Raw genomic sequence first — 21,293 nt, forward strand, 5'->3', positions numbered from 1 at the left:
ATTTTGTATTGTACGGACGCATTTTTTACAAGTTTATTAATTCAACTGAGCAACTATACAACCAATTTGCCGACGTGATTTAGCACGGTAAAAAATGACATTAGTTAATAAACAAGAAGTTTTATATTTGAATTTTTATGACATCTTAGTTGTTTAAATTTATAATTTAGAAAATCCTTATCTCTTACCAAAATCAAATATTATACTTTCTCACATTTTGTCTTGAGGGTATCATAGTTTCTTTGCGTACAAGTTCATCTATATCATATGACCTATTCCAGAATTTTGACTTCAAACCAAAAAAAAAAAAAAAAATCTCCACTGAGCTCTAAGAAAGTCTTTATTGCTTTTATTTTTCTCACTGTTTCCACTCTCATCTTTTGGGACCATTTTCTTGTCATATAAAACACTTGCAAAATAGAAACCAATTTTCTGTTTTCTTTCCCATTTTTAATTGCATATTTTAATAAGTCTTCTTTTTGTCTAATATTCTTTCTTTGATTTGAAGTACTTTCACAGATGTAACATTGTAACTAACTCATTAAGCTAGCCATTATATCTCTTGTTGTCGTGTTAGTTGTCCTGGAGGCTTGAGTCATTAGCACTAATTATGTACTAAACAAGCATAACCATGATTTAGATGGTCCCATGAGGTTGTTATCTTGACACCTGGATAAGCAATGAGACTAAATGGATCATGTCTTTAGCATCATATTTCTGAATTGAATAGCTCAAAAAGGAAAAAGAAAGATACACACACAAAATCATTTTCACTGGTAAGTTTGATGAGAGTTTAAGAATTACAAACATGAAAAGGCCTGTGTAATAGTCTCTAATGACTCTAAATCACAATTTCATGGTAATTTAGAACACGATGAGACTTATGACTCCCCCCATAAAATTCGTAATTATATTTTGTTAATAAACAATAACTAATTAATGTTTTCAAAAAAATATGTGTCAAATAATAACATATGTAAACAAAATATAGATATGTGTGATTTACTTGTGATTTCATTATCGGCATGAAAATAAGTCACATAAATTTTATTCGTTATCAAAACAAAGTCTGTGGACCTACTGCTTACCAATTATTATTTGTAACTATTGGGAAAAATAATAACTTTCATTAAATTCTTGCAACATAGATATTGATTAAATTTGAAAAATTGAGATAGTCTATAAGAGCTTGGCTGTGTCTGTTGGTTGCAGTAAAATCCGGTTTGTAATAGTGCTGGTGGAGTGTTGTTTGATATTGATAATATTTTTTGAAGTTTAATATTAAATGTTCTTTTTCTTCCGAAAACAGAAAATGGTTGAGAGAATCTAGAGCCTCATAAGACAATGCCCACTTGCTCAAAACCCAAAAAACAAACAGAAAAAATGAGAAAGAGAGAGACTTTGTTGGGTGTGGACAACTTTCATGTCTCTTCTCATGTAAGTTTCGTTTGTTTCTGTGGATTTTTCTTATCTGCTATTTCTCTCTCTCTCTCTCTCTCTCTCTCTCTCTCTCTCTCTCTCTCTAAATCTTCTTAGAGAAAATGGCCCAGAGAGGATCGAAAGTTTTCAACGTTATATAATTTCCATGGTCTTTCCAAAATGCCTCCTTTGATGTTCGAGCTCTCTTGGGATAATCTGTTATTCTGATTCCTGATTCGTGGGTTTGTTTCGGTTGTTCTTGTTTTGCTTTGTTTTGTGGCTCAGAGCAAGACATCAGTCATGGAATGAGTGAATCCTTGCTGGGTTTTTGAGGAGAAGCTAGAATAGGACTACGCATCAAATTTCAGGTATGCTTTAGATTTACATCAATGTTTTAATGATAAAGGTGATCCCTTTGATGGATTTTTTGTATTATCCTTTTTCCTTTTTGTTTGTGTTTTGCTCTGTTTTCTTTTTCGTATGTTTGTTCTGTAAAATAAAAATCCATGAAGTGGAATGAACTTCTGTGCTTGATGTTTTTGATTGATGGGTCTATCCAGTTTCGTTGCTTATCGGTAACATAATACCAAAAATAACTCATTTTTATAGCTAAGATGGAATTTATAACCACATTTTGTCAAAGGAGATTTTTTTATTAAGTAATTAGTGTTCTTGTGTTCAATTTTCTCAATTCTTTTATTGGACAATCTGGTTTGAAAAATATTCTGATCTTTATTTTTGACTTTTTACTCCGAGTTCCCCTGGAATCTGTGATACATTTTATTATGACTTTGACATTTAGCTTTCCACTATATGAGGATACATAAGCCCAAAGCTGATAAGGGGCTGTGAACAATGCTGAAAATATAGACCATGTTACCAAATCTTTGCTTTGTTCGATCTTGAAAAAAGTATTCTTTTTTGCTCTTCACCAGTGGAATGAATACATTGCGGCTTGGTCTTAATTCTGATTTTGTTTCCATTTTTACTAGTCTGACGGCTTTTACTGTGATGGATCATGGATATCTTGAGTAAGCGCAGTTGTCCCATTAAATTTTGTTGACTTTCAATCTTTGTAAAGTGATGACATTTTCCTTCTTCCCCCTTTTCTCCAAATACAGACACATACTTCAACTTGCAATGCATTTCCTCTCAAATCAACTCTTGAGTTACATGATTTCAAATTGGTTTCCCTAGTAGGGACCATTGTAGCCTAGCAGTTTCAAAATGTTGGCTTGTCTCTTTGATTATCTTGGCCTAGGTATGTAGGAACCACCAGCATTATGTTAGTAGGTTTTCTTAAGCCCATTTCTACCTAGAAGCTTCTTTTGATATTTCTCTTCAATGTGCTCAAACTTTGGGCTCTGTATTGTCCTTTTAATTAAAAAGTGTCTTTCTTAAGACCTTTCTTTTATGTCACCTTTCTCTTTGGTATCAGGGAATTATACTCTTGAGCATTCTAGATGCTTTATACTGAAACAGTTTCAATTTGTTCTCCTTAGATGTCTCTATACAGTACAAACTAACCTATTCTGATTTCTATACACTGTTGCATGTTTTCTTTCTGATGGAACTGAGGGTGCTCGGTTATACTTTATTGGGTTATCCAGTAAACTTTGTGCTTTATTGCGTGTAGAATTTCTGGAGATGGGGGCACATATCCAGTGCAACAGCTATTTCCCAGGATATTACTTGACAAGGAATCATAACTTAATTGCTAATAGCAGTAAAAGGAAGCATAACTCATCTCCTGACCAGTTTTTAGGGTACTACAAGGAGGTATTAAAGCAGACAATGCTCGAGCAAGAAATGATATTGAGGGATCAGGTATAGTATTTTGACCATTCATGCCAACAATAATATACAGAATGTTGAATTTCATTGAGCTTAGTGCATTCAAATTTCTTAGTTCTTTATACTTTTTTCTATGGATATCATAACTATTTATACAACAATTGTCTTTTATCACTTGTTAATACTGTAGTATGGTCCATAAACATCAAATGGTGTTACTGCAAATCATTGAGTCATAATCCTTCGTTTTTCAAGGGATTTTGATTGTTTTGATTTTTGTATCATTGGGTTATTTCATTACGGCCACATTATCTTTGATATTCCCAACTTTTTATGAAAGTTCTTAAACAATTAAATATGCCTGACATGTCTTCTGTCCATCCAGATTCAGGACCTTCATCGCCTTTATGGAAGACAAAGAGAACTAATGGATGAAATAAGAAGGAATGAATTGGTTAAATATCAGCTGAAGATGGAGGCTTCACAGTTGACTACTTCTTTGTCTCAAAGCTCATCTGTTTGCGTTCAAAAGACATTTCACATGCCATCCTTGCCTTTGGTAAACCCCGTATGCAATCAAATATTTGTTTCAGGTGCTGAAAGTATCCAATCACCTTCATGTTTTGTTCGAGGGAGGAACATAAAGGCATGCTCTTATTCTACTCAAACTGAAGGTCGTTCAGAAGACTCTGAATTGTTGGAATCCAAATGCAAAAAATTTGAGAAGAACTTCTTGGATCTTGAACTTCCGGCTGATGCATACATTGATAATGAAGAAGAAGAATTTCTGGGAAATGGAAAGGTTTCTGAAGCACCCGAGGCATCAAGTTCTCAAGCACTCCCATGTTTTAACACCCCTTTACCATTCAGTAATAGGTATAAATTATCAACGGTAAATCCTGCTCTTTATGGTGACAGGTTACAGTTAAAAAAGGATTTGAGATCTAGCACAAAACATGGTAGTGCCTTCTTCCTTGATAGTAGCTTTAGCAATGGCTCCCAGTTGGAATCCAAGCATTCAGAGGCTCACCCACCACCACCCATCAGTTTTGATAATCTGATCAGGATTAATGACAATTTAGTGAGTGAACACCATGGCATTACAAAATACAGGCAGGATTCTGCAAATGTCAAGTCCCCAAAGGATATAAACTTGAATTTCATGCCTCGTAGCTGTCCTCTAGATGTGGCAGTTTCCCAGAGTTTCCAAGCAACAACTGGATCAGAGAAGCTTGAAGATTATAATGAGCAGTTGCAATGGCACAGGCCAAAGCTTGTTTATAGTAGCAAAACTGATAAAGGACGTAAAGATTCAAACCAGGCGGAGGCAAGTGACCACTCAAGTAAAAGGATTTGTGGTTCTGCTGCTAGTTGTGAGAAGCTTAACATTTCTCGTGATGGCTGTTCGCATGGCTCCCCCTCTAATGCCAATCTGAACCCACCTGAAGAGAAAAAGAAAAGAGAAAAATATGTGGTACTTGATTTAAACTTGGCTTGTGATTCAGTGCTCGACACAGAAATAGAACTAACAGAACATGTAGTAGAGACTGAATTTGATAAGAAAGATGTAGGTTTTGGATTACAAGTTGACCTGAACTCATCCATAAATGGAGACAGGTTTTCACCAATTTCCTCTCTCTCAACCGAAATTGTTTTGGAGGCACCTACTAGTCCAGAAAACAAGGAGTGTTCTCCACCAAGAGGAGAATCTGATCAAAATCAAGTTGAGACACCTTTTCTGTTGTTAGGACAGGAAGATCTGGAAAACAAGGAGTGTTTTGTGCCAACAAGAGAATCTGATGAAAATCAAATTGAGACACCTTTTCCATCATCAGGTGACTCAGGACAGAAAGTGGATCTGGAAGAGGAACTAGTCAGGACTGCAGCAGAATCTTTGGCGTCCATTTCATCATCTGGGCTTCATACTTGTATTGTACGAACCACAAACAAGCTGCTTAAAACTTCATGTGACTCCCTACATTGGTTTGCTGGGATAGCTTCTGCAGTTGTAGGTGGTCCAGAGAACAAGGCTGGAATAGTTATGAGTGAGGATCTTCTACCTGATGGAATGGACTACTTTGAGGTCATGACATTGAATTTGACTGAGACAAAGGTGGAAGAGTGCTGCTGTAGAAGTAATAGCCACAAGGATGAAGAGACAGGTACCACTTCATCCCCAAATCAGCCAAGGAAGGGCCGGAAAAGGAAGGGAAGGCAGCGGAAGGACTTCCAGAGCGAAATTCTCCCAAGTCTTGCCTCTTTGTCAAGGTATGAGGTGACTGAGGATCTTCAGACACTAGGAGGGCTAGTTGAGTCTTCCGGTAATCGTTTGGAAACAGGTTCGGCTAGATATGCAGCTAAACTTGGATTGGCAAGGGGGAGGAGAAGGTCCAGCATTTCTACTTCCACTGTAACTGAGAATACTTTGGAATCATTGTTGAAGCAAATTGGCAGCAAAAGTCAATTTGGAAAAGAGGAGAGAAGGCTAATAGGTTGGGGAGAGGTAACTAGGCGGCGTAGAGGGCAGAGATTTCCAGTTAGCAAGCCTCGTCTTATTTTAAGCCCAGTATAGGAAGAGCCATGATGAAGAGTCTGTTTGAAAACTCTATTGTTGAGGTTTTTGTGAATCAATAGATTGTTTGTAAATGTTCTCCAGACCTTCATAATTCATACATGTGGTGGGTATATATATATATATATATATATATATATATATATATCTCTCTCTCTCTCTCTCTCTATATTTGGGTGGTTAAGAAAGAAGCCATGAATGATATACACATGCTCTGAGTCTCCCTCATTTGCAGAATTGAAAATTTATCTTTGAAAGCTCTGATGGCACTTCTTACAGTACTGTTGTAAGCACTGTGAATAACACAAATAAACCTCATACAAGTTTTCAGAGACTTGTAAAAAACATTAAGTACTAGGTAATATTACTGAGTGAAACAACATAACTGAACAAAATGCGGTCATACAAAGAGCTTATTGAGTACAAACTGTAGCCGTTTCCAAAACTCATTGCAGTTTACAAAAGCATATTACAAGGCGACCTGTCGTTTATAGGTCAACAACTTGTTTTTGCCAGCCAGACCTTGTAAATTGTTGACCTTGCCTGACTTTGTACAAAAACAAATGTTTTAGAGTCTATTGTCTTCTACCATTTCTGTAAATCTAATAATGGTGAATACCCCTTCATTCCGCCAAAAGAACCACAGAAAAACAAAATGAAGATAAAAATAAAAGAACTTTCTCTCTCAACAATAACAAATACTTTTATAATAGGTATACTTAAAGTTCGTGGTCCAAGCAAATAATAATAATATAATTAAGGTTTACAGAGGAAAATCTTGAGCCCCATGTTGAGTGAAATGTGGACTTTGAAGAGCCTCTTGAAGCAGCTCATGATCATCCCACGAATCCCTATATGTTTCTAAGTCGGTGTCAGCATTTCTCAGGGCCGAAAGGCAAAGCTCTTTCCTCCATTCTTCTAAACGTGGGAACCCAATATGATCTCCATATCTATCACAATACTGCAACAAGAAGCAAAACATAAGGGAGAGAGAGCTTAGAATGCAAGCTACAATATGTGCGGCCACACCACACATCAATGGCTTGACAGCCTCACCAGCTCATTCAAGTATATACATAAATTTAACGCATCTCACCACCTTTACGAGTAAGGTGGTCGGTAAATGTGGTACTAATTTTTTGTTTTTACCTCGAACTCTGCAATATCATGGGTATTATGCTTTGGAATGCCAGCAACATCCCTTGAGTGATAGAGTTCCTTAATGGACTGCATCATGTCATCCCTTGATGGCAATGTTCTTTTCCCAGAGAGTAGTTGAGCTATCCATTTTGCTTGTGACTCAAAGAAAGGGAACCCTATGATCTGTATCAGATTATGGACTAATTAGCCAAAAATATCATGTACTAATCTCACATAAAGAATGATGAAAATGAAAGCTAGGTATGTAGAACAAAGGTTTATTAAATTACCTTTCTAGGAATGCCTATAAAAGATAAAGAGGGAGCAAGTGATGGAGGGAAGGTGTGCTCATACAAAGGGCCCACTCTGTCATCATCCACAGCTACTATTCCTTTGGTGTCAAGAAAGGGGAATGTGTATGAATACCTGCACACAGCCCGCTTGGACCAATTAATTAATTATATTGCAACAAGCTGTGGGGTCCATCATTTGAATGTAGGGACCCATAGAAAATCTCCCAGTCAAAGTCCATCGTAACACCAATCACTTTTCAAAAGCAAGTAGATCCACCAGCATATTTATAAGGTCAAATTGGGTTTCAAAATTTACCCAGTGCAGTACATGATGGTGTCTGCAATGACCGAAGAACCATCCACAAATAATACCTTCCCATCTTCTTGAAGGCAGTCTATCTGCAGCAGAATGTTGCATTTAAATGTTTGTTACCAACATTTGCTTGCACATGAAAGAAAAACTGATGGGATTGCTTAAAACGAAACAGAGTTTTGTTGCTTATAAACAGAATGCAGAAAAAAGAGCATGCTTAAATAAAACTAATGGGATGGGATTGCAATGGGCCCTGCTTTGAAAGGTGAGGCACGAAGCAATTTCATATTTGTTTGAACCTGTGGACGAAGGTGCAAGTTCTCATGCTTGGAAATGACTTTGGACAAGCCCTCAGATATGTCAAGAGATTTGCCACTGAGGTAGACTGCCTTTGCCTCTTCCACTAGTTCCATTGATATATCTTGTCCACTTAGTGAAGTTCCAACCACCACAACAACCTGCAAGCAGAGGAAAATATATCACCTCATCTTTTAAAAGCTTGAAAATTTTGTTGATCCATTGCAGCAAAGAACTAATTAGATCTAATCTATTGCCTTACCTCATCGGCAAACGGCTCAGGAACCCTGTAGATGTGACTATGCATTTGCTTCCTCTTCCATGCATCCATTCCTAAAGATGACCAAATGAAAACCACAATTGCAAAAGGAAAAATGAAAATGGAAACAGAGAGATTAAAACCATATATAATATGATTAAGAATGTTAAAGTTTTTCACATGAGCTAGCATGAAACTAAAGAAATTGATAAAGTACCTTTAATGGAAGGCAGCCTTGGCTGAGAGTAATGGCCAGTGGCCACAATCACAGCATCAAACACCTCTTCCATGACAATCTGAGTCTTCTTATCTACACTCCTAACAACCCATTTCAAATCTTCGCAGCCAACTACATCATCAGTACTAGTACCATAATAATCCAACATCCCCACATATGCCACCCTAGTATTGAACCTTATCAAATCCCTTAATCCAAACCAGTCACAGAAATCCTTAAGATACAAAAGAAGTTCCCTATGGCCAGGAAACCTTCTCATGTCCCTACCCTTCTTCACTGAGAATGGAAAGTCAGTGAAGCCCATGATCTCTCTGGGAGATATGAGCCTTAAAGAGGTGTAAAGACTGCTATGCACTTTTAGAGAAGGTGTCCTTCCTAAGGGATCCTCTCCCTCCACATTAGGGTCATACAGCCATTGCCCTCCTACATCATGGTTTTGTTCCAGAACCACCGCTCTGTGACCTTCTTTCCTCAACTCCCTTGCAGCTACAAGCCCTGAGGGTCCAGCTCCAATTACACAAACTTTTTTGGATTGGTAAGTCTCAGAAACCATGGTTACGGTTTTGGCTTTAAATTTTGAGTAAAGGGTTGGTCAGATCACAGGGTGGTGGTGTGGGAAATTCGTTGTTGCTGATTGGCTTTTTATAGCTGAATTTTGTTCACGCAAACAGATGGGAAATTCATAATAATGTTGGGAGATAGAGATGGTTTGCTAACTGGGAGACCACACGTGACAGATTAAAATCAATGCCAAGGATTTGTCTACTTTTAACTAAAAAAAAGTTAACTTGCATGAAAATTTTCAATGTCATCTTTTGTTATTTGTGATCCATCTTCAACAGTTCCACCTAATTACATATTCTCATCATGATCTTGTCCCAACCAAACATTCTCGAGCCAATTAAAGTCTTTGGGATGCAGGCTCATGCAGGTAAGTTCAATTCAGTCCTTAACCTTCCATGAAAAGAATAATACTTAAACTATGTGCCTAATTATATCAAAATATCTTTGTTTTCAATGGTGTTTGAATGCCAATATAACCACATGCTCTTACAAGAAAATGGCAGAACAGAAGGACCTTGATGGGCCATTAAGTTTGGTGATCAACTCATCATGTAGTTTGGATCTTCTGCTGATATTTTCTCTGGTTCTGGCATCAAACATATCACCATTATTTTTCTTTTTTTGGTTTATGGAAACTATTATTTTTATTTTTATTTTTTATCATTCGCTAAGAAGGGGGAGGAGGAAGTATTAAATTGGGTTGCCTCAAGATTGTCTCGAATCGAACCCGAGTGTACTTATGAAAACTATTCGTTTGATATCAATCTTTTTTCTTTTTAGAAAAAGGGTATAATTAGAGAAAAGTAACTAGCCTAGTCTGAGTCTGAGTCCCCACAATAGAAGAATGCCCCTTCTTGAAGCCAAGGGAACATGAACAATCATGAAACAGTGAACATGTTTATTCAACACAATTTCCTTTTTTTTTTCAATTGACTTGCAACTGTGGTCATGAAGGGAAAGTGATCATAGCCCTCCCTTTAATTCCTTTCTTCGCCAAAAAAATACTTTTGCTTCTATTAGAAAAAAGGATCTGACACATGCACTGATAAAGATTAACATTTATCACTTTGGGAGAGATGCATTCATAATTTTGTCAAAAAAAATCTTATGTTAGTGTGTAATCTAAGCATGCAAGTACAAGTAAATTAATTATATTTATATATCCTAGCTAATCTAGCAAGTAAATGATTGGCCTGTCTTGTCACTTTGTTATCATGCCATATGGAAGGTTTGTTGTATGGAGATGGAAAACTTGCAAGGTAAATTACATTGATGGGATAGCTAAAATCCCTATAAGTGGTATTAAATTACTTTAGGTGAGTCCTTTTAATTTTTTTTTTTTTTTTGATAATTAGGAGGGGCTTAAGCTAAGCACTAATTATAGCAATGCCTTGGTTATGAAACTAACAAGAAAATCAGAGTTAAACACAGTCAATGATAGAAAGCATAGAGTTCTTTTGACTATTTGGTGGGCCATTCAAATAAGATTGCTTTTAGCTGGGTTCTGTAATCTAACCAAACCTTTAACATGAAGACAGGACAAGCCCTTGAATCATATGCACTTAGGGGGTATAAGATTGCTTTCAAATTCATGCATGTTTACCAGTAATTTACTGACTGCCAAAGTATTCTACACCTACAATTTTGGACAGTCTGTAATTGTAATAATATATATGTATTGGTATTGGCTTAGATATTTACCTACACTTGAATGATGGTGCAAAAACTTAGAAGGAAGCAAACTTGGAGCTTGAAAGTAAGGTAAAGTAGGTTATTCATTTATTTTTTCTTTCTTTCATGACCTTCCTAAAATCATTTTCACTTATAGTTTTTGTCATCATATAATATATGTAACTTTATGTTGAAATTGCTTTTACTAGACTCTGTTAAAAAAATCTGGTGATCTCAATTGCTAGGAGTCTTCTTCTCAATGTTTATATTACAACTATAGCAACAATTACCGTGAGTTGCTACAATGAGGGGGTATAGGTGAGGGTATTAAGTGAGGGATCCAATCCAACCATGTATAAGTTAAAAATGTTAAAGTTTAATGGTTTGATTGAACCTCTCACCCCATATGGTACCGATGATCGACATCGTAGCCCTTACGACATTTACCTTGTAAAGTTTACTCATCCACCAAGGCAGGCTTTTTCTTCTTTTGGTCCAAAACCAAGGCAGGCTTGGGCTTGGAATTGCCTCATATACATATGTGTATTTGATTTGGACCAAATTCTGTTGGTGAACCCAAATCAACTTAATTCAATTGAGCCTAGATCTTTACAAAAGGCCTAAACTATGTACATTTTAAAACTCTAATGCTACATTTTGGGGCCTCTTTATACCCAAATATTTGCTCAAGCCTAGCCTCAAGTATTTTTATTTTCACAAAATTGTATTTATTTATTATTTAAAAAAGCTAACCATCTTACTACTACCAGCAGGGACGGACCCAGAGTGGGGTCAATGGGGTTAAACGATCCTATGGACTCCATGAACGTAAGGTAGAAGGTCCCTTTGAACCTGTGTGTGACCCCATGAATGGCTGAAGGAGGAGCTGCAAATCTGATGAAGAAGAAGCTGAACAGGGGTTCAGTTTTGTTTTTATAAAAGAAGCTGACCAAAACGGCGTCGTTTTGGGTCAGCTTCTAATTTTTTTTTTAAAACCCGGCTGGCCAAAACGGCATCGTTTTGGATCAGGCCAACGAATTTTTTAAAAAAGCGTTGGATCCAAAACGGCGTCGTTTTGAATAGAGCAAAATTTTTTTTAAATGCGCTGGCACCAAAACGGCGTCGTTCTGGACCAGCAGCAACGAATTTTTTTTTTTATAAAAGACCTGGCCAAAACGACGTCGTTTTAGTCCAGGTCTTCAAAAAGAAAAAAATAGAACATATTGTAGTTGAAACAAACCCTTCTCTTCGACCAAACAGAACAGACCCTTCTCAAAACTCCAAAACCCCCATTTCCTAAACCTAAATCCCCAATCTCCACCCACCCACGAACCTTTAACCCTCTCCCCACCAAACTTTAATCTTTAAAAAAGAAATTGAACTTTTACACTATGACCCTACGAGTTCATATTTCTGGGTCCGTCCCTGTCTACCAGTACTTGTAAGAGACAAACAGAGGATTATTGTACCAAAGTTTTAAGTTATATTGTTCTTCATAATTAGTTTACCAAACCCACCAATAAATATCATTGGTTGGTGGATGAAAACTATTTTTTAGAAAAATAATCGAAACAAAATTATATTTAATTTTACACCTTCAAGTTAAATAAAAAACAACTCATTTTTTCGATAAGAAAAGAAAAACAGTTCATGAAGAAGAAAACAAAAATAAAAATAGGAGAGAATTATGGTCGCTCGCGCGTGTTTGTCGTCAAACGCAGACTCACAGTCAGGTCACCTAATCATCACCCCTGGCGGATAAAGTGTTTCTGGATAAAGAACGTTCCTTATTAGGGATGGGAGCCGCTCTCACTTTCCATGATTTTCTCTTTCTAGAAGTTTATCTCTCCTCCACTTCTGATCTTCCCACCAAAAGAAAGGCCACCCGCCAGCAAAAGGCGAAAGATGGTTTTTATTTTTATTTTTTATTTTTACTTTTTCAAAATTTATTTTTTTCAACTTTGTTTCGTTCATTTTGGGAAGGGTTTATTTTGGTTGCAACAAAAACAAACGCGCATTCTCGTCCTCAAAGAGCCAGTCAAATACAATTACGAAAAAATCACCACTCTTTCTAAGGCAACCAATTTCACACAGCCCCTTCTGGGGTCTTCTCATCTCAAGTTCTCATGCTACCTTGATGAGAAGGGTAGGAAGAGACACAAGAAAAAGGTATGATCTTGATGCTCTTTTCAGTGTTTTGGATTTTGTTTCTGCCCAGAATGAGCTTTTTCTTGATGAATTGCAAATGGGGTTTGTCTATTTTATGGTTATAATTCCAAGGTTAATGTGAAAGAAGGATCTTTCTATTTGTTTGTGTAAAATGAATATTTTGTGTGAAAACTGCAAATGGGCTAGTCCCTGTTTTGCCAAAATGAGCATTTCCTTGGCAGCTTGCTAATGGGTTGATCCTTAAGACGCATGATAGATGATGATAAATTTGTTCTCTTTTCCTTTTTTTTTTCCCATCCTTAGCAATCAAATTTCAAATTGGTTGCTCTTTACCATTCTGATGGGTAAACAAAGATTTTAGAGGATTCTCTTAGGCTATTTGGACGTGTAAGTGGATAATTTTTTCTCAATTGTTGATTGAGGGAATTGCAAGTTTATGATTTTGATAGTTTGCTGATTTTGGCGATACATTGTCTTGTTTTGTTATTGGTGTTTGTAAGTGCAGAAAGTAGGTGTTTTTGCATCTATCATGATTATACCTTTTGTATGATCTGTCAGGTTTTGAACAAAGAACTCAATAACTGAGACTAATTCTTGGAGGAGACCTATCATGGTATGTCGACCTTTCTCCTGTTTTAGCTGTCAGATGGTGCGTTTGTTTTGTTTACCAATCGATGGGTTGATTTAAGATCTTTCAAAATGTTTGCATAAAGTTGTGTAAAGTTTTTTGAGCCTGGAAAGTGGAATTAATCTTCTTATACATGCATGAGAGAGTGTGCATGCCTGCTGCTTTGATCCTAGCAAGTAGCAGCTAGTGTTTTACATACATAGAGTTTGTGTGCACTTGTGCAATTGCCACAAGTTGATGCATGGTATCTGAAGGGAATACCATCTGAATTACGAGGTTAAATGCTTAATTGACTTATGTTCGGCAAATTCATAAGTGAAGTTGCAGTGACAAGTTCTTATGTGTGCTAAAAAGGATAAAGCCCTAATCCAAGATGGGGGGAAGAAAGAAAGGAATAGGTCCAGTAAATGTTAAAAGGCCCATCATTTACTTTTAGATGTATAGGGTTAAATGTACATTTCCAAAACTGGTGATCATTTCGTTCAATAACAATGCGATCTTCAGTTTTAGCTAGCTTTCATTTTTCTGTTCATGATGTAATATAAAATCGTCATTATTTTTTTCTGGAACTATTGTGAGTGAATGTTTTCATTCATGTTGAATGCAGCATAACAGCCTTGTGAAGTTTTGAGGCCTCAAGATTTTCACTACATTACAGTTACATCAGATTCTTGATGAGCACTTTGCTTCGTTTTGTTCTTTTACTTGAAACACATAAAAATAAGTGATAAAAATTTCATTTAGGAAGTGAGTGTTGCTTTTGCGTAATCTCTCACTCTCTCTTTGTGGGGAAATCTTAATTTTCTACAGGGTTGTGCGTTTGCTATGTCATCTTCATAATGGAAGTAGAGAACGTTGGTATCCCAGTGATCTTACAAGACCTAGACCTCAATGGTGACAAGGCAAGAAGGAACTCTATCCCAGTAATCCCACAGGAACTGGAGCCCAATGATGGTGATGTCAGAAGGAACTCTATCTCAGTGATCCCTCAGGAAACAAATTCCAATGTCGGTGATATCAGAAGGAATTCTATCCCAGAGATCCCACAGGAAATGGAGCCCAAGGGTGGAAATGTCAGAGGGGACTCTAACCTAGTGATTCCACAGGAAATAGAAGCCAATGGTGGTGGTGATAGCAGAAGGAGCTCCATCGGGAAAGTAGATCCTCTTCCTGATATAAAAAGGAACTCTATCCCAGTGATCCCACAGGAAATGGAATCCAATGGTGATGATAGGAACTCTATTGCAGGGATCCCACAGGAAATAAAACCCAGTGGCAGTGATATCAAACGGAACCATATCCCAGCGATCCCACATGAAATGGAGACCAAGGGTGGTGATGTCAGAATGAACTCTATCGAGAGTGTAGACCCTCCTGATGTTATCATCAGGAATTCTATCTCCATGATCCCACAGGGAATGGAATTTAATGGTAGTGATGCTAGCAGGAGCTCTGTTGCAGTGATCCCACAGGAAATTGAACCCAATGGCAGTGGTATCAGAAGGAACTCTATCCCAGTGATCTCGCAGGAAACGGAGCCCAAAGGTGGTGATATCAGAAGGAACTACCTCTTAGTGATCCCACTGGAAACGGAGCCCAATGGTGATAATATAAGAAAAAATCGTCCGAACATTGGTGTAAAGATTCAATCCCGTTATCTCAGAGCTCGAACAGGTTCCTGCCATGATTATTGCAAATATGGAGTGAGAAATCCTTCTCAAGAAAATGCACCCACTGCAATGCCAAAATCGGATACAGCAACTGGAAGTGCAGGCCAGAATCTCAAAGCAACTAATTCAGCAGACACAGAGAGGAAAAAGATGCCCAGAACCAGTCCAAAGCCTTCACTAGATTCCGACACTCAGAAACTTGACTATTCAGTTGTCACAGAGAAAAAGGTGATATCCACAACTGCTCGTAAATCTTATCCAGATTCTGGAACCCGGAAACTTAATAATTCTGTTGTCACAGAGAAAAAAGTTTTATCTCCCAGGGAAATAGATGTTTGTACAGAAGATTTGGTTGATTTGAAGGTAAAGGCCGATCAGTTAGAGCCATCTTCTCTCCCAGGATCTGTCCTAAGCCTGAACAATTTGGAGGGGATAGCGACCATCAATCCTAAGTCATCTCCAGATTCGGAGATCCAGACATCTGTTGTCGCAGAGAAAAGAGTTTCATCTTCCTTTAATGATATAGAAGCTTCTTCAGAAGATTCCTTAGATTTGAAGTTGAAGGCTGAGCAATTAGAACCATCTTCTCTCCCAGGATCAGTACTAAGCCTGAGTAATTCGAAGGGGATATCCACAATCAGTCCTAAGCCTTCTCCAGATACAGAAACCCTGAAACTTGATCATTCTGTTGTCACGGAAAAAAGAGTTTTACTATTGAAAAAGAAAGAAAAAGTTTCTTTGAAAAAAGTTTCAACCAACGTTAAGGAAATTGATGCTTGTACGGAAGGTTCCCTTTCAAGGGTGAAGCCTGAGCAACTAGGGCCTTCTTCTCTCCCAGGAAAGGGTTCACATAATCAAGGAAAGAATGGAAGCAGAAAAGTCAAGGAAATACTAGAAGGTTCAAGCAGCAGAGGAAATAGAAAAATCAGCAGCAGAACCCTGAGGACTTCTGTATTGGTTGAGAAAAAGATGTTGGGGCCTGAAACTGTTTCTTTGACTTCCATGCACCCGCTCAAGAGAGTCTCCAATGTGAATACTGGAAGCTGTGAGAAAGTCAAAGGGTCGTCTCATCTGAAAGATCAAAACAATCCCAGAGAAATTGAGCCTGAGGGATCCTGCAATAAGGACATGCCAGAAGAGATTCTGTACGTTATTGAATCAAATACTGAGAATAATACTGTGGAACTAACACCAAATGGCATTAATGCTCCTAAGTTATTATCACCCTCACCCTTGAAAGTCAAAAGCTTGAAGCAAGCAAGGAAGGGAATTGGTAGCACTCGATCACCTCCATCCTCTGAGAAGACAAAACTGAAACGTACTGCAAATGGAGGTTATGGCCGTTCACCTGCTCCTCTATGCCCCGATAACAAAGGGTTGAGACGTAGTACTCTAGCATCTTTATCTTCTTCGTCACCCGCATCATCATCCATGTCCATCTTCCCATCTCAGTCCACTCATAAAAAAGAAAGTGGTGCCACCTTTCAACACAATACAATGAATACTGATAATCAAATAGTAAATTTAAAGGCGGAGCACAAGACTAGGCCTCGAAGGTCTGGAGTGCTTAGCTCTGACAGTAAAAACAGCCTAGCCCGAAAGCTAAAATTCAGGAGAGGAAGGGTGGTTGACCTCAAGCCTGAGAACAATACTCCGAGGAGACTCAAATTCAGGAAAGTAAGATTGGCGAGGGACACCCAAAACAGAAGAAGTGGTATCAAAGGGGAAATCAATGGGAGGAAGGAAGTTGATGACAATCAGTCAAATGGCACTGCTATCAGAAGGGGAACCATTGGTAGGGAGGAAGTTGATGATAGTCAGTCCAATGGTGCTGGTATCAAAAGGGGAAGCATTGGGCGGAAGGACGTTGACGACAGTGAGTCAAATGATGCTGGTACTGAAAAGGGAAGCACTGGGAGGAAGGAGGTTGATGACAGTCAGTCAAATGGTGCTAAAATCAAACGTGAGAAAGTTGTTATGAAAAACCAAGAACGAGATTTGGAAGGTTCCCGAAGGAAGAGCTTCAGGAGAAAATATGGTCGTGCTGGCATGTTGAATGGTACTGACACTAGTCCTGAGAAAGTTGTGTTGAGACACCAAGATGTGAAAGGAAGGAAGGATGTCCAGAAATTGTTCAATAATGTGATTAAAGAGACTGCCAGTAGGCTTGTCGAATCCAGGAAGAGTAAAGTCAAGGCCTTGGTTGGTGCTTTTGAGACTGTGATCTCGCTTCAGGATGCCAGACCCTCGACAGTGGAAGATGCATGCTGATTTACAAAATACATATAGCTATTCTGTACATATTTGAAAATATTTATAGAAAAAGAGTGAAAAGAAAAACAACACTAGTTTTGGAGGTCACATGGGATTGAAGTCACAGGAATTTGTGATGAAGAGAAACTGAATCAAGGTGAGAAGGCTCTCTGAGAATATGAAACATTTTTCTTGTGTTTATTGCTACCTATCGGTTTGCTGAAAGAGCTGTGTATTATCGTTTTATAATTTTCTATTGTCATAATGAGATTAATTTTGCTATTACCATGGCAATTTGAATTGATGAGGCACCATTATATAAGTACATTGATGTCTTGAGATCAAATTAATTGCTATGGTTCAAAACTCACATTAGAAATGGCATGTACATTTTATTAGATTGATGTCTTGAGGGCATAGCTTAGTAATTAATATAGATAATGATCAAAGTCACATTTCACCATCAACTAGGCTAGGCAGGCAATCTTTGAAGTTTTTCTTTTTGAACTTCTTGTGCTTCCAATATTTGTCTTCTAAGTTGGGCAAGTTCCTCTAATTAGTTCCCTTGCACATGGTTTGATTGTGATGGGCTGCTTGTTGCCGCTGTTGTGTGATTGACTTGTTGGTGACATAGTGCTGCCATCCTATTGAACAGGTCCATATTCATTGATTGCTGCAAATCAATTGATATTAAGTTAGCTCAAAGAAACTCACCCAAAAAAAATAAAAAGAACTTCCTGCCATCTTTTAAGAAGACAAATTAACTTTGGTGGAAGGGGTCATTTCAATTTTTTGAAAATCAACTTTGGTAGCATTGCTTCTTCTCTGAGGGATTCTCTAATGATATCCATATATAATTTGCTCACATATTTAGGCTATTATTTAGCAGTCATTTTTCATTGTAGGTGTTGCCCAAACCCATATATTTTTGTGCAAAACATACTTGTGCTAGAAGGGCACCATATGGATCAGGCAAAGGGTCTGAAGAATTGGTGCAAGCAGGGTCAGGCTTTGCTTGAGAAGGAGGGTGTCGTGGCATCAATGGGGGTACCATAAAGGGTGGAATGAAAGTAGGAGCTGCCGCCACAACTGGAGTAGGATGAGGAATCGGCAGGCGAATAGATTGATGATGAGCATGAGCAGCCATGCGTGCCATATTGTTGCTCATGTCAATAATTCCAATTCCCATTCCCATTCCCATTCCTAGCCCAAGAGGACCAACATTACCACCCATGCCCATATGTGCTAAGAATGACATTTGATGAAGATGCTGCTGCTGCTGCTGCTGCATTCCTAGAGGCATCATCATATTCATATTCATATTCATGTGAGGCATATTTCTCACACTGCTCATCATTTGGACTTGAGCTTGAAGTTGTTCCAAGTATTTGATCACCTCATCAAGCATTGAAGCCTTATCAGTCTGTAATTAATATACCAAGTGGAAAAAAATTAATGTTTGCCAAGGATGACACAGAATAGTTCCCAAACAAATTGATCCTAAGCACTTGTCAACATTTCTCACCTTACTTGCATTTGGCACCAACCTTTGCAGAGCTTTCATCTTCTGATTGATCCGGTCTCTTCGTTTCTACAACATCATCACACCGTAGAAAATTATTTTGGATTAATTGTCAGACAAAATGCATTCTTTTCCTTTTTGGGGTGACCAAAATTAAATTGTTACCCGCTCTGACTGATTATGAACAGCAGCAGCACGCTTTGGTCTTGTGGAGCGTGAACGACCTGATTCACCGTCTTTGGTGGTCTCTTGGCCATCATCTTGGTTTTCCTGTTAAATGAAAAATACAATTTGTCACATATGTGACACGTAAACGTAACATTATTCAACATAGAAGTTGATTAAAATATATATATATATATATGTATGTATTACCAATCCCCCGTGAGAGGCTGAATCCTCGTCAGGGCTTTTGGTACTCTTCAAGCTGGGAAGAGACTCAAACGAAGCCCATGTAGTCATAGTTTTTTGGTTGTCCCTGCACAATTTAGCACTAGCACTAGGACTAGGACTCGCACAAGTGCTGGGATCTGCATGCTCTTCATGAATGCTAGGAGTACTACCACTAAAATTGTTTCCATGGTAATCGGAGTCAGATCGAGTACGTTTCCTCATCCACCTCTCTGCCAACGGTACCTGACCTCCTTCGTCAGTCCATGTTCGGCCAGAGGATGCAAGCATTGAGCTTATGTTGGCCGGTGTCTGGCCATTGTGGATCAAGTTTGGTTCACGTTTGTGGTGAGTAGCTTGATGAACCATGGATTCTAGTGTGTCACCAGCCCTGCCCCACGTGTGCTTCGATTGGGATGTGGGAAGAAGCCCACCAAGGCCATGCATGGCCAATTGGCCGTTTTCCAATTTTAGCACTCTAACGTCATAGTTGGACCTGTACTTCTCAAGCATTTTTGTAAATTATGTGCAAGTAAAAGGAAGATTGATATAGAGCACAGAACAATGGAAGTGGGTTTTGTAGAACATTGAAGAAGCATGTAAGTGTTGTGACTTGTAACGATGTAAATGGCATTGAACAAGAAAGAAAAACAAAGACAAACAAAATTAGCTTGGTGGAGAAAATCGAAGAGAACGAAAACACACACAGTTGGGTTAATTATATTCTATCTACCATGCACGTTGATCAAAACTCCATATAAAAAGCAGAAATTAAGAAAGAGAAAACCTCATATAGTTAATATGAAGAAGGATGGTGCTTACAAGGGGACAAGACGACTGGTGTTGGGGTGGTTCTGCTGCATGTGCACGTGAGAGGATCTGTTTCTCTCTTCTCCTTCGACTTGTTCTTGTCTAGGGGGTGCCTTTGAATATTCTTCCAATTTGGTAACTCTACAGTCTACACTCACTCATTGATAATTCTAGATCTCTCTTAAAAAAAGGAAGAAAATGGATGAGTTTGAGATTGAGTTTGGACAATAGCAACTAGTCTCTCTTATTTCATCGTCTTCTGGTCCCTTTTTTTGGTGTCGCACTCACATTTGCTGTGATGGAGATTTTACACAAAACATGTGGTAGCCAAAAGAAGCCTGAGAGGAATCGGATATGCTTTGGCTCCACCGTTTCCCTTTCCCTGGACCAATATATATTTCAAAGGATCTTCATGTCATCTTTGAGAGATTAACAAATGTTAAATGCATTTTCCGAAAACTAATGTTCAAAATTTTCTAACTCGATCATGATTTTCGAACTAATGTTTTGAGTTTTGTGAAGCAATGATAAAAAGTTGGTCACATTGGGAAATTGGTTTTGTGAAAAGAGTTCGCCCTAATGATCTTGGCCCTGGTAGTAAGTGGGCAATCTGCGCATCATGGTGCCCTTCAAGACAACCACACGTCTAGTTGATTCAAATCATATCATGCAAGTTATGATAACATTAAATTTGACAGATAGAGTTTGGTTTGAAATTGAAAATTTCTCTCTCTCCCTCCCTCTCTATCTCTCTCTATCTTTTGCTGCAACTTGAGACCAAGTATGACTTTTGGACGATTTTATACACATGTGACACACACACACACACACATATATATATATATATTATGTATATTTATGTATATTTATGTAATACTCAGATAGTCTAAACACACAAGTGTTATGTCCTTTCTAGTTTAGTGTTAGCTAGCCTAGCTAGATGATTGATTAGCTTGAAAAATAGAGGCCATTCTTTGTTTTTTGTCCAACATAACCTTGACAGCTGGGGCCACTGTGCTCCATCTTCAGGAACAATTTCTCCTATTTTTCTTGTATTTTCTGAAGCTATAGGCTCTACTGGCAGACATTAGTGATGCTAGAGTTTAGACCTTGCCTTGTGATGGTGATTTTGGTGGGAACCAACCACACCTTCAGGTCCACTTAAAGTCATGCTTAACCATACTTTCGTGGTCTAAATCGATTGCCTTCCCTCTCATGCGACTTTCGTTACCTTTATTTCTCCTTTTCCATCATCTTCCAGCAAACAATTTGGCTGTATATGCATCCATGT

The 21,293-nt window shown here is 38.1% G+C and overlaps 4 protein-coding genes across 7 annotated transcripts; 2 read left to right on the forward strand and 2 right to left on the reverse strand.

The window, feature by feature from the left end:
- The first annotated feature begins 1,306 nt into the window (after positions 1–1,306).
- LOC117628854 lies at positions 1,307–5,906 on the forward strand. The gene is made up of 4 exons (XM_034361393.1): positions 1,307–1,437; positions 1,705–1,787; positions 3,056–3,246; positions 3,599–5,906. Exons 3-4 carry the CDS (start codon positions 3,067–3,069, stop codon positions 5,783–5,785), a joined length of 2,367 nt encoding a protein of 788 aa, XP_034217284.1. The 5' UTR covers positions 1,307–1,437; positions 1,705–1,787; positions 3,056–3,066; the 3' UTR covers positions 5,786–5,906.
- A 309-nt stretch (positions 5,907–6,215) lies between these two features.
- Positions 6,216–8,922, reverse strand: LOC117627995 (flavin-containing monooxygenase FMO GS-OX-like 9). The gene is made up of 7 exons (XM_034360331.1): positions 8,305–8,922; positions 8,091–8,161; positions 7,831–7,989; positions 7,535–7,617; positions 7,216–7,351; positions 6,935–7,108; positions 6,216–6,746 (listed from the first exon to the last, which is right to left on the reverse strand). Exons 1-7 carry the CDS (start codon positions 8,876–8,878, stop codon positions 6,549–6,551), a joined length of 1,395 nt encoding a protein of 464 aa, XP_034216222.1. The 5' UTR covers positions 8,879–8,922; the 3' UTR covers positions 6,216–6,548.
- Positions 8,923–12,377: 3,455 nt separating this feature from the next.
- Positions 12,378–17,630, forward strand: LOC117627462. 4 transcript variants are annotated; one of them, XM_034359580.1, is made up of 5 exons: positions 12,378–12,729; positions 13,288–13,342; positions 13,965–14,031; positions 14,168–15,900; positions 16,333–17,630. In XM_034359580.1, the coding sequence occupies exons 4-5, from the start codon at positions 14,197–14,199 to the stop codon at positions 17,296–17,298; spliced, it is 2,670 nt and encodes an 889-aa protein (XP_034215471.1). In that variant the 5' UTR covers positions 12,378–12,729; positions 13,288–13,342; positions 13,965–14,031; positions 14,168–14,196; the 3' UTR covers positions 17,299–17,630. The 4 variants fall into 4 exon arrangements, with proteins under 4 accessions (XP_034215471.1, XP_034215468.1, XP_034215469.1 ...); XM_034359577.1 differs by having other exon boundaries at positions 12,379–12,729; positions 14,168–17,630; XM_034359578.1 differs by lacking the exon at positions 13,965–14,031 and having other exon boundaries at positions 12,379–12,729; positions 14,168–17,630.
- Positions 17,631–17,836: 206 nt separating this feature from the next.
- Positions 17,837–20,055, reverse strand: LOC117628681 (transcription factor PIF7-like). The gene is made up of 7 exons (XM_034361177.1): positions 20,015–20,055; positions 19,178–19,688; positions 18,968–19,072; positions 18,806–18,871; positions 18,490–18,703; positions 18,224–18,384; positions 17,837–17,953 (listed from the first exon to the last, which is right to left on the reverse strand). Exons 1-7 carry the CDS (start codon positions 20,053–20,055, stop codon positions 17,837–17,839), a joined length of 1,215 nt encoding a protein of 404 aa, XP_034217068.1.
- Between the last annotated feature and the right edge of the window lie 1,238 nt (positions 20,056–21,293).

This window comes from Prunus dulcis, chromosome 5, assembly GCF_902201215.1.
Source record: "Prunus dulcis chromosome 5, ALMONDv2, whole genome shotgun sequence".
Classification (NCBI taxonomy): Eukaryota; Viridiplantae; Streptophyta; class Magnoliopsida; order Rosales; family Rosaceae; genus Prunus; species Prunus dulcis.